The 14,479-nt window shown below is 42.0% G+C and overlaps 1 protein-coding gene across 1 annotated transcript in view; it reads left to right on the top strand.

Moving 5' to 3' along the window:
- LOC133657346 (UDP-galactose translocator-like) overlaps window positions 1-14,479 on the top strand; it is a 36,692-nt gene that overhangs the window by 10,501 nt on the left and 11,712 nt on the right. Inside the window, exon 3 of the mRNA XM_062058561.1 lies at window positions 347-498. Within this exon, the coding sequence (XP_061914545.1) occupies window positions 347-498 (152 nt within the window). The remainder of the gene's footprint in view (window positions 1-346; window positions 499-14,479) is intronic.

Genomic DNA, 14,479 nt, shown 5'->3' on the forward strand with positions numbered 1-14,479 from the left:
CAATTTAACGTAGCTTACCCAAGACGTACGAAAACATTTTGACAGATTTTCAAGCACCGAGTGTAACGTTCTATATTCTCAATGAAACATCAAGGTTTTACTGTTGCTTGCTTACGGTGCTTGCTAGCGTCATTCATCTCTCGTGTGTGACTGCCACTTACTGGCCACTTTTATCATTACGCCATGTACCAAATAGTTTCAAGGTCGGTAAGCACAATTAGATATGATACGTACATTAGGCTCAACGGGTTATAAGGTGCATTGTCGATTTTTGAGAAAATTAAAGTATTTTAAGTCCGAAAAATACAATAGTTTAAATACTTAACGTGTGTGTGTTTCCCATCAGTCAACGTGAAGGAGACGGCGGCGCTCCTGGTGGACGGCATCTTTTTCCAGTACAGGGACACGTTGAAGTTGGCAGTTCCGTCCCTCATCTACACGCTACAGAACAACCTGCAGTACGTCGCCATCTCCAACCTGCCCGCCGCCACCTTCCAGGTCAGAGATCGCAGTGTTGCGTCACGTTATACGTGTGTTGTTGTGCAGCGACATTGATGCTGTTGTGAACGTAACCTGCTTATGTGTAGCCAGGTAGTACATGTGTGTAACTAATAAGGCTGCGCAAAAATAGATACATGTCCGAATAGCCTTTTTTTTTTTTTTTTTCACAGTAATTAATTTAAAAAACAATTGTTTTTAGGCCATCTCCATGCAACCAGAATGTGCTTTTCTAACTGGTTACCTGTTTTGAAAAACCCTCTGAATTGGATCGTTATATGCCCATTGATTCACACCCCTAATAAATACTGCTAACTGATGATGAGGGTGGTGATGATGATGGTGAGGGTTAATGTGAGGATGGTGAAGGTGCTGAGAGTTACGGTGAGGTTGAGGGCAATGAGATGAAGAGGGTTATCAGTGTTACCCATAAACTGCCAAGATACCTGTGGCGGTGGGGGCGTGGCTATGGGCGTGGTCACCTTGACATCATCGAGTAATTTGCATAATTTACTACAATGATTTGATTTTCTCTAAAAAGGCTAAAAAAATGTATACTTAGTAATTAATAATAACCATCCATCTATCCATCCATTTTACAATATAATTACAACACTTTATGTACATATTTATATACAGATTTGAACAATAATTTATTCACTGAAATATATTTATTAATTGTGGTTCTTACAAAAAATATATCTTATAAAATATAAAAGCTAAAATGTCTCAAAGCTCTGCCCCTTTAATTAGTGCATACTAAATAATTTAACTTTAGCCTACTACTACAACCATATTATTTACCAGCAACATAAAGTGAAACAGAGGCAGAGGTGTCCTGCCACAGTCAGTAACAAATAAACAGAAAACAGTAGTGATGGTAGATAGACACAGAGCTTCATCAAACATCTGATTCACTGAACAAAGAGCTCCAAAAATCTTGAACTTTAGACTGCCATCAGTTTTACTCCCTACACTTAACCATGTGTTTCCTACTGCCTGCAGACTTTGCACCCTTTGTTATATACACATGTTGAGTTTCTAATATAAATACATTTAATAAAGTCAAATACAAATAAGGCAACAAGATAAGTATCCTACACTTCTCTTTTGTAAAGTAAATCTGAACAGCTGATATGGGCATCTACATCAACTATATGATTTGCCTGAGAAGCTGGAGAGGACAAAAAAAAAAAAAAGTTATTAAATTAAAAAAAAATTTTTTTTTTACATTTTTTTTAATTTGTGGCGGACGTAATTCTTTCGTGGCGGGCCGCCACAAATAAATTAATGTGTGGGAAACCCTGGTTATTGCGAGGATGGTGATGACGACGATTGTGATGGAGGTGATGAGGGTTATTGTTAGAATGATTGATTAAAGGCCTACTGAAATGACATGTTTTTATTTAAACGGGGATAGCAGATCCATTCTATGTGTCATACTTGATCATTTTGCGATATTGCTATATTTTTGCTAAAAGGATTTAGTAGAGAACATCAATGATAAAGTTTGCAACTTTTGGTCGCTGATAAAAAAAAGCCTTGCCTGTACCGGAAGTAGCGTGACGTCGCAGGTTGAAAGGTTCCTCACATTTCCCCATTGTTTACACCAGCAGTGAGAGCGATTCGGACCGAGAAAGCGACGATTACCCCATTAATTTGAGCGAGGATGAAAGATTTGTGGATGAGGAACGTGAGAGTGGAGGACTAGAGTGCAGTGCAGGACGTATCGTTTTTCGCTCTGACCGTAACTTAGGTACAAGGGCTCATTGGATTCCACACTTTCTCCTTTTTCTATTGTGGATCACGGATTTGTATTTCAAACCACCTCGGATACTATATCCTCTTGAAAATGAGAGTCGAGAACGCGAAATGGACATTCACAGTGACTTTTATCTCCACGACAATACATCGGCGAAGCACTTTAGCTACGGAGCTAACGTGATAGCATCGGGCTTAACTGCAGATAGAAACAAAAGAAATAAACCCCTGACTGGAAGGATAGACAGAAAATCAACAATAATGTTAAACCATGGACATGTAACTACACGGTTAATGCTTTCCAGCCTGGCGAAGCTTAACGATGCTGTTGCTAACGACGCCATTGAAGCTAACTTAGCTACGGGACCTCACAGAGCTATGCTAAAAACATTAGCTATCCACCTACGCCAGCCAGCCTTAATCTGCTCATCAACACCCGTGCTCACCTGCGTTCCAGCGATCGACGGAGCAATGAAGGACTTCACCCGATCATCGATGCGGTCGGCGGCTAGCGTCGGATAGCGCGTCTGCTATCCAAGTCAAAGTCCTCCTGGTTGTGTTGCTGCAGCCAGCCGCTAATACAACGATCCCACCTACAGCTTTCTTCTTTGCAGTCTTCATTGTTCATTAAACAAATTGCAAAAGATTCACCAACACAGATGTCCAGAATACTGTGGAATTTTGCGACGACAACAGAGCTTTTTGTATTGGATACAATGGTGTCCGAATACTTCCGTTTCAATCATTGACGTCACGCGCATACGTCATCATACATAGACGTTTTCAACCGGAAGTTTCGCGGAAAATTTAAAATTGCACTTTATAAGTTAACCCGGCCGTATTGGCATGTGTTGCAATGTTAAGATTTCATCATTGATATATAAACTATCAGACTGCGTGGTTGGTAGTAGTGGGTTTCAGTAGGCCTTTAAAGGCGGTATAGCTCGGTTGGTAGAGCGGCCGTGCCAGCAACTTGAGGGTTGCAGGTTCGATCCCCGCTTCCGCCATCCTAGTCACTGCCGTTGTGTCCTTGGGCAAGACACTTTACCCACCTGCTCCCAGTGCCACCCACACTGGTTTGAATGTAACTTAGATATTGGGTTTCACTATGTAAAGCGCTTTGAGTCACTTGAGAAAAAGCGCTATATAAATGTAATTCACTTCACAATTCACTTCACCGTACCGTACGTGCGCGTCACGTACGTAACTTTTTAAAAATATATAAGCTTTATGAACCTTGGGTTAGGTGAACGGTCTTTTGGGCTGAGTGATTGTGTGTGTTGATCAGGTGTTTGAATTGTATTGGCGTGTTCTATGGAGCTAGGAGCTAGCAGAGGAGCTAGGAGCTAGCATAACAAACACGCAGGTGTTATTATGCAGGATTAATTTGTGGCATATTAAATATAAGCCTGGTTGTGTTGTGGCTAATAGAGTATATATATGTCTTGTGTTTATTTACTGTTGTAGTCATTCCCAGCTGAATATCAGGTCACCCCCGGCTCTCACAGCATCTTCCCTATCTGAATAGCTTCAACTCCCCACTAGTCCTTCACTTGCACTTTACTCATCCACAAATCTTTCATCCTCGCTCAAATTAATGGGGAAATTGTCGCTTTCTCGGTCCGAATCTCTCTCACTTCATGCGGTCATCATTGTAAACAATAGGGAACTTTGCGTATATGTTCAACTGACTACGTCACGCTACTTCCGGTAGGTGCAAGCCTTTTTTTTTATCAGATACCAAAAGTTGCAATCTTTATCGTCGTTGTTCTATACTAAATCCTTTCAGCAAAAATATGGCAATATCGCGAAATGATCAAGTATGACACATAGAATAGATCTGCTATCCCCGTTTAAATAAAAAAAAATCATTTCAGTAGGCCTTTAAGAGGACGATGAGGGTTGCAGTAAAGATGAGGGCGATGAGATGAAGGTTATTGTGAGGATGGTGAGGGTTATTGGGAGGATGGTGATGACGACAATGGTGATTGATGAGCATGGGTGTCAAACTCTGGCCCGCGGGCCAAATTTGGCCCTTGAGGCGATATCAAATTAACACTGGAGGTGCCCCGCCGATTATATACAGCGGCGGTGCCGCGGTAACGCCTCATTCACCGCTAGTTCTCATACTTGCCAATTCTCATACTTGCCAACCCTCCCGGGAGACTCCCAATTTCAGTGCCCCTCCCAATAATAGTCACGTCTGCTTTTCAACCAGTCCAACGAGTGCTGGCCCAGTCACATAATATGTGCGGCTTCTGCACACACACACACACACACACACACACACACACACACACACACACACACACACACACAGTGCCCCTCCCAATAATAGTCACGTCTGCTTTTCAACCAGTCCAACGAGTGCTGGCCCAGTCACATATGTGCGGCTTCCACACACACACACACACACACACACACACACACACACACGCACACACACACACGCACACACGCACACACACACACACACACACACACACAAGTGAATGCAAGCATACTTAATCAACAGCGATACAGGTTACACTGAGGGTGCCCGTATAAACAACTTTAACACTGTTACAAATATGCGCCACACTGTGAACCCACACCAAACAAGAATGACAAACACATTTCGGGAGAACATCCGCACCGTAACACAACATAAACACAACAGAACAAATACCCACAACCCTTTGCAGCACTAACTCTTCCGGGACGCTACAAGGTGTGTGTGTGTGTGTGTGTGTGTGTGTGTGTGTGTGTGTGTGTGTGTGTGTGTGTGTGTGTGTGTGTGTGTGTGTGTGTGTGTGTGTGTGTGTGTGTGTGTGTGTGTGTGTGTGTGTGTGTGTGTGTGTGTGTGTGGTTGTTCTTTGGCTTTTAACACTACGTGAGTTGTGTGGTCTTCTGTCCTCTGTGGTTTTTTTTAATACATTTTGATTTCTATTTACTGTATTAATTGGTTTTACCCTTTAAAATCGTTTTTAATCATATTTATATTTTTATTGTTTTTATATTGGTTTTATATTTATTTTTTGTTTTTATTCAGTCATTGGTGGAGAATAACATTGTTTTTAATATTGTTTTTAATATTGTTTTTAACATGGCTGTGCAGCACTTTGGAAACATGCTTGTTGTTTAAATGTGCTATATAAATAAAGTGGATTGGTGGTAGCGGGGGGTGTATTTTGTAGCGTCCCGGAAGAGTTAGTGCTGCAAAGGGTTCTGGGTATTTGTTCTGTTGTGTTCAAGTTGTGTTACGGTGCGGATGTTCTCCCAAAATGTGTTTGTCATTCTTGTTTGGTGTGGGTTCACACAGTGTGGCGTATATTTCTAACAGTGTAAAAGTTGTTTATACGGGCACCCTCAGTGTAACCTGTATCGCTGTTGATTAAGTATGCCTTTCATTCACAAGTTTGGGCATACAGACGCCGCACATATTTTGTGATCGGGCCGGCATGTTGACGACGGCTCGTAGTCGACGCTAGAGGCAGTGCTTTTAAGGCACGCCCCCAAGACTGTGGTCCGGGCGGACTACGAGATATAATGATTGATGAACACCTTCGTTCGATAATGAAGGTTGCCTCAGTTCAAAGCCTGAGCCCCGACATTAATGAACTAGCATCCAAGAAAAGATGACAGGTATCTGGCTTGGGCACATCAGATTAGATCAGTGTGTTGCAAACTGAGCAGTTTAAAGTCCTGAATGGTTGGTTTATTCATTGTTATTTTATTTTCTAATGTATTAGCCTGTGGAAAAAGTTAATGTTGATATTTACCTCAGAAGGCTGCAAATAGAAAAGAGGCATTCAATTTTTTTTAAAGTTGTATTTGATATGCCACTGATATTTTTTAATTATTATTAGAAACTCGATTTTGCATGTCACTATAAAGTTATATAAGCCTTGCTTGTTCAATATTCAATGCAACACTTGTTTGGGTCCCTATTAAAAGGTTCATTTGTTCAACCTTGGCCCGCGACTTTGTTCAGTTTTAAATTTTGGCCCGCTCTGTATTTGAGTTTGACACCCCTGATGATGAGGGTTATTGGGACGATGGTGAGTGTTATCGGGAGGATGGTGGTGAGGGTGATCGGGAGGATGGTGGTGAGGGTGATCGGGAGGATGGTGGTGAGGGTGATCGGGAGGATGGTGATGAGGGTGATCAGGTGATCGGGAGGATGGTGATGAGGGTGATCGGGAGGATGGTGATGAGGGCGATGATATGATTACAGTTATTGTGAGGATGCAGGCATGTGATTTTTCTGTCTATAGTCGGAAATCCGTCTTTTTTTATCTCTGTGAAAATCCAAAAAATTATTTTCAGTTTTGTCTTCGTTTTTTTCGACCTACAATGTGTGTTAAAATCTTGATCCGTCTCTTTGCCATACCTGCCAACAACTACGGTTTTCCCGTAATAAGTACGGTTTTCCTGTAATAAGTACGGTTTTCCCGTTATAAGTACGGTTTTTGATAATCCAGTGGTAGAAACTACGGTTTTCCATTAAAAATTATTAACTTAAAAATGGAAGTTCGAAGCGAAGCAACTCCACGGGCAGGGGACAACATATACGGGAAAGATCAATGATGATTGGTTGGTCTACGTATAAGAACATCCATGATTGGTTGGTTTACTATGATTAGTTACGATTGGTTAAGAGTAGGGCAAAACATTAGGGACAGGCCAATCAAAGGCAAGATAGGGCGGGTCATCAAACCAGGAAGGGAAATCACAACAGATATCATAAATGACAACGAGACATTCCTAGAAGTGAAGAGGGGATATTCAAGTGAAGTGAAGCGAATTATATTTATATAGCGCTTTTCTCTAGTGACTCAAAGCGCTTTACATAGTGAAACCCAATATCTAAGTTACATTTAAACCAGTGTGGGTGGCACTGGGAGCAGGTGGGTAAAGTGTCTTGCCCAAGGACACAACGGCAGTGACTAGGATGGCAGAAGCGGGGATCGAACCTGGAACCCTCAAGTTGCTGGCACGGCCGCTCTACCAACCGAGCTATACCGCCCCAGCGGTATAGCGGATGATTTATATATTATATGAACTAATGGAAGATGGCAGAGGGATTCTATTCCTTAGATTTTTCTTTTGGCGATGTACACGACGTCCAGGAAACCCACAATGTGTCTACTTGGCCACATTTGGATAAATGTATGCGTCTGGATAAAACAATGGCCAACATTTGAGTTGTTTACCATGTAAGCCCAAATCAAAACTGCTCTCGACATGGAAGACGTGGAATACACATTTAAGAATACACATGATTGTGGCAGACATGTGATGACTTTTGCTACTGTATAGCCCATCTAAATGCTACATTTCATTTCCATTGGTGTGCAGAAACCAAAAAGAAAATGCGAGCTGCTCAGAAATTTGCCAGGAAGGCCAGCGATAGAAAATGGATGGATGGATAGATGGGCTCATATCAGAGCCATCCATCCATCCATCCATCCATCCATCCATTTTCTACCGCTTATTCCCTTCGGGGTCGCACTCACATTCGCCATCAAAGCAGAAATGCCAAAGTAATGTGTAAATAATGTGAATAACTAGATGAACCACCTGTGGCTGTGAAGTGAACACTAGTAAGGTTGTAAATACTGTATAGCGTAAGCTAACCCACGTGGTTCCTGTGGATGTGAACACAAGTTGTAAATACTGTATAGAGTAGGCTAACCCAATAACATAGTGAATGTAACAGACATAGTGATTCATTTGGATGAATGGGCTATGTATTTCTCAACTCTGTTGATGATTTTTCAATTCTTTAAACACTAAAACATCTTTAAATGGTGGTTTTTTTTTGCTAATTTTTGCATGTTCAATTGCTGAAAAAACAGGAGCTTCAGGGGGGTACTTGTACTTCAAATCACATGCCTGGGATGATGATGATGAGGATGATGATGGTGAGGTTGAGGATGATGATGTTGAGGATGATGAGGCTGATGGTGGTGGTGAGGTTGAGGATGAGGATGTGAGGTTGAGGATGATGATGATGAGGATGTGAGGTTGAGGATGATGATGGTGAGGATTATCAATCAATCAATCAATCAAGGTTTATTTATATAGCTCTAAATCACGTGTCTCAAAGGGCTACACAAGCCACAACGACATCCTCGGCTCACACATCAGGGCAAGAAAAAACTCAAGGCTTGGGCTTCAATGAGAAACCTTGGAGGGGACCGCAGATGTGGGGACCCCCGCCCCCCTGGGCGACCGGTGCAAAGGACGTCGATTGGATCTAGTAAAAAATGTGAGAGTCCAGTCCATAGTGGGTCCAGCAGCAGATCATCTTGAATGGAGACAGGTCAGCAGCGCAGAGACATCCCCAACTGATGCACAGATGAGTGGTCCACCCCGGGTGCCGACTTTGAACAGCTAGCGCTTCATCTGTGGTCACCTAATCTGTGCCCCCCCTCTCCACAAAGGAGCAGAAAAAGACGGCAGATCAACTGGTCTAAAAGGGAGGTCTATTTAAAGGCTAGAGTATACAAATGAGTTTTAAGATGGGACTTAAATGCTTCTACTGAAGTAGAATCTCTAACTGTTACCGGGAGGGCATTCCAGAGTACTGGAGCCCGAATAGAAAACGCTCTACAGCCCGCAGACTTTTTTTGGGCTCTGGGAATCACTAATAAGCCGGAGTTCTTTGAACGCAGATTTCTTGCAGGGACATACAGTATGGTACAATACAATCAGCAGGATAGGATGGAGCTAGACCGTTTAGTATTTTATACGTAAGTAGTAAAACCTTAGTCACATCTTTTTTTAATTTTTTTTTATTTTTTTAAATTTTATTTTTTAATAATGTCCTGCCCAGCTTCTCAGGCAAATCATATAGTAGATGTAGATGCCCATATCGGCTGTTCAGATTTACTTTACAAAAGAGAAGGGTAGGATACTTCTCTTGTTGCCTTATTTGTATTTTGACTTTATTAAATGTATTTATATTATCATTTGGTGCAGCCGGGCCGGAGCAGGAGGGGATAGAAAGAGAAAAAAAGGAAGACAGAGGGGGGAATTGTGGGGACAAGAGGGGGATTAGACAGAGAGACAAAAACAACAACAGCAAACACAACAACAACAACAGAGCAACATCAGCAAATACGACATGTACAAATATGATGGTAAAAGTAATAGCAAATAAGCAGTTAGCGAAAATAAAAAAATAATACAGAAATGACAATTTGCATTATTACACTAAAAATGGAGCAATATGAATACCAATAGAAATAGTGCTATTGATAATAAACAATAGATTAAAGATTAAAGTACCAATGATTGTCACACACACACTAGATGTGGTGAAATTTGTCCTCTGCATTTGACCCATCCCCTTGGGGAGCAGTAGGCAGCAGCGGCGCCGCGCCCGGGAATCATTTTGGTGATTTAACCCCCAACTCCAACCCTTGATGCTGAGTGCCAAGCAGGGAGGGAAACGGGTCCCATTTTTATAGTCTTTGGTATGACTCGGCTGGGATTTGAACTCCAACCTACCGATCTCAGGGCGGACCAATACTTTACCTTTATTATCAACAATACAATTGTTCAAATGCAACAATACATATACGTAATGATAACTTGAGATACGAAAGAATGCAGAAAAATGGAGGGGAAGAAAGAGAAGCAACCTACATTAACCTTGTAGATTGTAGATGTGTTATGTGGGCTCTGTACCGAGGATGTCGCTGTGGCTTGTGCAGCCCTTTGAGACACTTGTGATTTAGGGCTATATAAATAAACATTAATTGATTGATTGTAGTAACAATAGGTTACGCTTTGTCAGTGTGCCATGTGTTATACCCAGTTTACCCTAGGGCAACAACGTTAATATATGTTTGATGAAACGTGATTATGTGCATGAGTGTATGTGTGCATATGTACTTGTGTATGTACAGTATGTGTATATCTGTGTTTGTACAGTGAATGTATATGTACAGTATGTGTATATGTGTGCTTGTACAGTGAATGTATATGTACAGTATGTGTATATGTGTGTTTGTACAGTGAATGTATATGTATAGAATGTGTATGTGTGTGTTTGTACAGTGAATGTATATGTACAGTATGTGTATATGTGTTTGTACAGTGACAGTAGTCACATCTTAAGTGCACAGGAAGCCAGTGCAGGTGAGCCAGTAAAGGCGTAATATGATCAAACTTTCTTGTTCTTGTCAAAAGTCTAGCAGCCGCATTTTGTACCAACTGTAATCTTTTAATGCTAGACATAGGGAGACCAGAAAATAATACGTTACAGTAATCGAAACGAGATGTAACGAACGCATGAATAACGATCTCAACGTCGCTAGTGGACAAAATGGAACGAATTTTTGCGATATAACAGAGATGAAAGAAGGCCGTTTTAGTAACACTCTTAATGTGTGACTCAAACAAGAGAGTTGGGTCGAAGATTCTTTACCAAGTCGCCTTGTGTAATTGTTTGGTTGTCAAATGTTAAAGTGGTATTGTTAAATAGGTGTCGGTGTCTAGCAGGACCGATAATCAGCATTTCCGTTTTCTTAGCGTTAAGTTGCAAAAAGTTAGCGGACATCCATTGTTTAATTTCATTAAGACATGCTTCCAGGTGACTACAATCCGGTGTGTTGGTCAGCTTTAGGGGCATGTAGAGTTGGGTGTCATCAGCATAACAGTGAAAGCTAACACCGTATTTGCGTATGATGTCACCTAGCGACAGCACGTAGATGCTGAAGAGTGCAGGTCCAAGAACCGAACCCTGTGGAACTCCGCACATTACCTTAAAGGCCTACTGAAACCCACTACTGCCGACCACGCAGTCTGATAGTTTATATATCAATGATGAAATCTTAACATTGCAACACATGCCAATACGGCCGGGTTAACTTATAAAGTGCAATTTTAAATTTCCCGGGGAACTTCCGGTTGAAAACGTCTATGTGTGATGACGTTTGCGCGTGACGTCAATGGTTGAAACGGAAGTATTCGGACACATTGTATCACAATACGAACAGCTCTGTTTTCATCGCAAAATTCCACAGTATTCTGGACATCTGTGTTGGTGAATCTTTTGCAATTTGTTTAATGAACAATGGAGACTGCAAAGAAGAAAGCTGTAGGTGGGATCGGTGTATTAGCGGCTGGCTGTAGCAACACAACCAGGAGGACTTTGAGCTGGATAGCAGACGCGCTATCAGACGCTAGCCGCCGACCGCATCGATAATCGGGTGAAGTCCTTCGTCGCGCCGTCGATCGCTGGAACGCAGGTGTGCACGGGTGTTGATGAGCAGATGAGGGCTGGCGTAGGTGGAGCGCTAATGTTTTTATCATAGCTCTGACGAGGTCCTGTAGCTAAGTTAGCTTCAGTGGCGTCGTTAGCAACAGCGTTGCTAGGCTTCGACAGGCGGTACAGCATTAACCGTGTAGTCGCGTTCTCGACTCTCATTTTCAAGAGGATATAGTATCCGAGGTGGTTTAAAATACAAATCCGTGATCCACAATAGAAAAAGGAGAAAGTGTGGAATCCAATGAGCCCTTTTACCTAAGTTATGGTCAGAGCGAAAAAAGATACGTCCTGCACTGCACTCTAGTCCTTCACTCTCACGTTCCTCATCCACAAATCTTTCATCCTGGCTCAAATTAATGGGGTAATCGTCACTTTATCGGTCCGAATCGCTCTCGCTGCTGGTGTAAACAATGGGGAAATGTGAGGAGCCCTTCAACCTGTGACGTCACGCTACTTCCGGTACAGGCAAGGCTTTTTTTAATCAGCGACCAAAAGTTGCGAACTTTATCGTCGATGTTCTCTACTAAATCCTTTCAGCAAAAATATGGCAATATCGCGAAATGATCAAGTATGACACATAGAATGGATCTGCTATCCCCGTTTAAATAAAAAAAATTCATTTCAGTAGGCCTTTAACATACTCCGAGGTCCCATTGTTATGGGAAATGCACTGCATCCTGTCAATAAGATAGGAGTTAAACCTAGACAAGGCTAAGTCTGACATACCAATACGTGTTTTGATACGCTCTAATAAAATATTATGATCGACTGTATCGAAAGCAGCGCTAAGATCAAGAAGCAGCAACATGGATGACGCATCAGCATCCATCGTTAGCAACAGATCATTAGTCATTTTTGCGAGGGCTGTCTTCGTAGAGTGATTTGCCCTGAAACCGGACTGAAAGGGTTAACAGAGATTGTTAGACGCTAAGTGTTCAATTAGCTGCTGTGCAACAATTTTTTTTGAGGATTTTCGAAATAAAGGGAAGGCGTTTACCATGAGGTCAGGATCGAGGTTAGGTATTTTGAGCAGAGGATGAATAACCGCTTTTTTGAATGCTAGGGGAACAGTGCCAGAGGAAAGTTATAAGTTTATAATATTTAGCACTGATGGACCTAATATTACAAACAGTTCCTTGATAAGTTTCCCAGGAAGTGGGTCAAGTAAACATGTTTGTTTTGTCCCATTTACACGCCGCAGGAGTTCCTGTTATTTCATCAAAAAGAGAGTCTATTTTGGAGGGCAATATCCGTCGTATATACATTCTTATCTGTGTTAATAGAACCTAGTTGTAGCTGTGATGCGTTGTCTTTAATCTCCTTTCTAATGAGTTCAATTTTCTTATTAAAGAAATTCATAGTCATCTGCCGAGTGGGTGGAGCTACTGGGAGGAGTTCCTTGTTGAGTTAGCGACGCTACTGTACTGAACAAATATTTAGGATCGTTTTTGTTGAGGCGGATGAGATTTGAGTAGTAATTAGCTTTAGCCAAGGTAAGCATGTGTTTATTAGTTATTAAACTATTACTCCGTGCTTGATGGAAAACCTCAAGTTTAGTCGCGCGCCATTTGCGTTCCAGCTTTTTACATGATAGTTTAAAGGCCTACTGAAATTTTATTTTTTTATTTAGAAGGGGATAGCATATCCATTCTATGTGTCATACTTGATCATTTCGCGATAGTGCCATATTTTTGCTGAAAGGATTTAGTAGAGAACATCGACGATAAAGTTCGCAACTTTTGGTCGCTGATAAAAAAAGCCTTGCCTGTACCGGAAGTAGCGTGACGTCGCATATTGAAAGGCTCCTCACATTTCCCCATTGTTTTCAATGATGGCCGCCAGCAGCGAGAGCGATTCGGACAGAGAAAGCGACGATTACCCCATTAATTTGAGCCAGGATGAAAGATTCGTGGATGAGGAACGTGAGAGTGAAGGATTAGAGTGCAGTGCAGGACGTATCTTTTTTCGCTTTGACCGTAACTTAGGTACAAGGGCTCATTGGATTCCACACTTTCTCCTTTTTCTATTGTGGATCACGGATTTGTATTTTAAACCACCTCGGATACTATATCCTCTTGAAAATGACAGTCGAAAACGCGAAATGGACATTCACAGTGACTTTTATCTCCACGACAATACATCGGCGAAGCTCTTTAGCTACGGAGCTAACATGATAGCATCGTGCTTAACTGCATATAGAAACAGACGAAATAAGCCCCTGACTGGAAGGATAGACAGAAGATCAACAATACTACCAAACTCTGGACCTGTAACCACACGGTTAATGCTGTACCTCCTGGCAAAGCCTAGCAATGCTGTTGCTAACGACGCCATTGAAGCTAATTTAGCTATGGGACCTCGACAGAGCTAAGCTAAAAACATTAGCTCTACACCTACGCCAGCTCTCATCTGCTCATCAACACCCGTGCTCACCTGCGTTCCAGCGATCGACGGCGCGACGAAGGACTTCACTCGATCATCGATGCGGTCGGCGGCCCGGAGACGGAGGAAGTCACGGTAGCGCATCTGCTATCCAAGTCAAAGTCCTCCTGGTTGTGTTGCTGTAGCCAGCCGCTAATACACCGATCCCACCTGCAGCTTTTTTCTTTGCAGTCTCCATTGTTAATTGAACAAATTGCAAAAGATTCACCAAAACAGATGTCCAGAATACTGTGGAATTTTGCGATGAAAACAGAGCTGTTTGTATTGGGATACAATTGTGTCCGAATACTTCCGCTTCAACCCTTGACGTCACGCGCAAACGTCATCATACCTAGACGTTTTCAGCCGGAAGTTTCCCGGGAAATTTAAAATCGCACTTTATAAGTTAACCCGGCCGTATTGGCATGTGTTTCAATGTTAAGATTTCCTCATTGATATATAAACTATCAGACTGCGTGGCCGGTAGAGTTGGGTATCGAGTATCGATTGGAACCGAGACTAACTTTCCGATTCTCC

This window comes from Entelurus aequoreus, linkage group LG01 (assembly GCF_033978785.1).
Source record: "Entelurus aequoreus isolate RoL-2023_Sb linkage group LG01, RoL_Eaeq_v1.1, whole genome shotgun sequence".
Lineage (NCBI taxonomy): Eukaryota > Metazoa > Chordata > Actinopteri > Syngnathiformes > Syngnathidae > Entelurus > Entelurus aequoreus.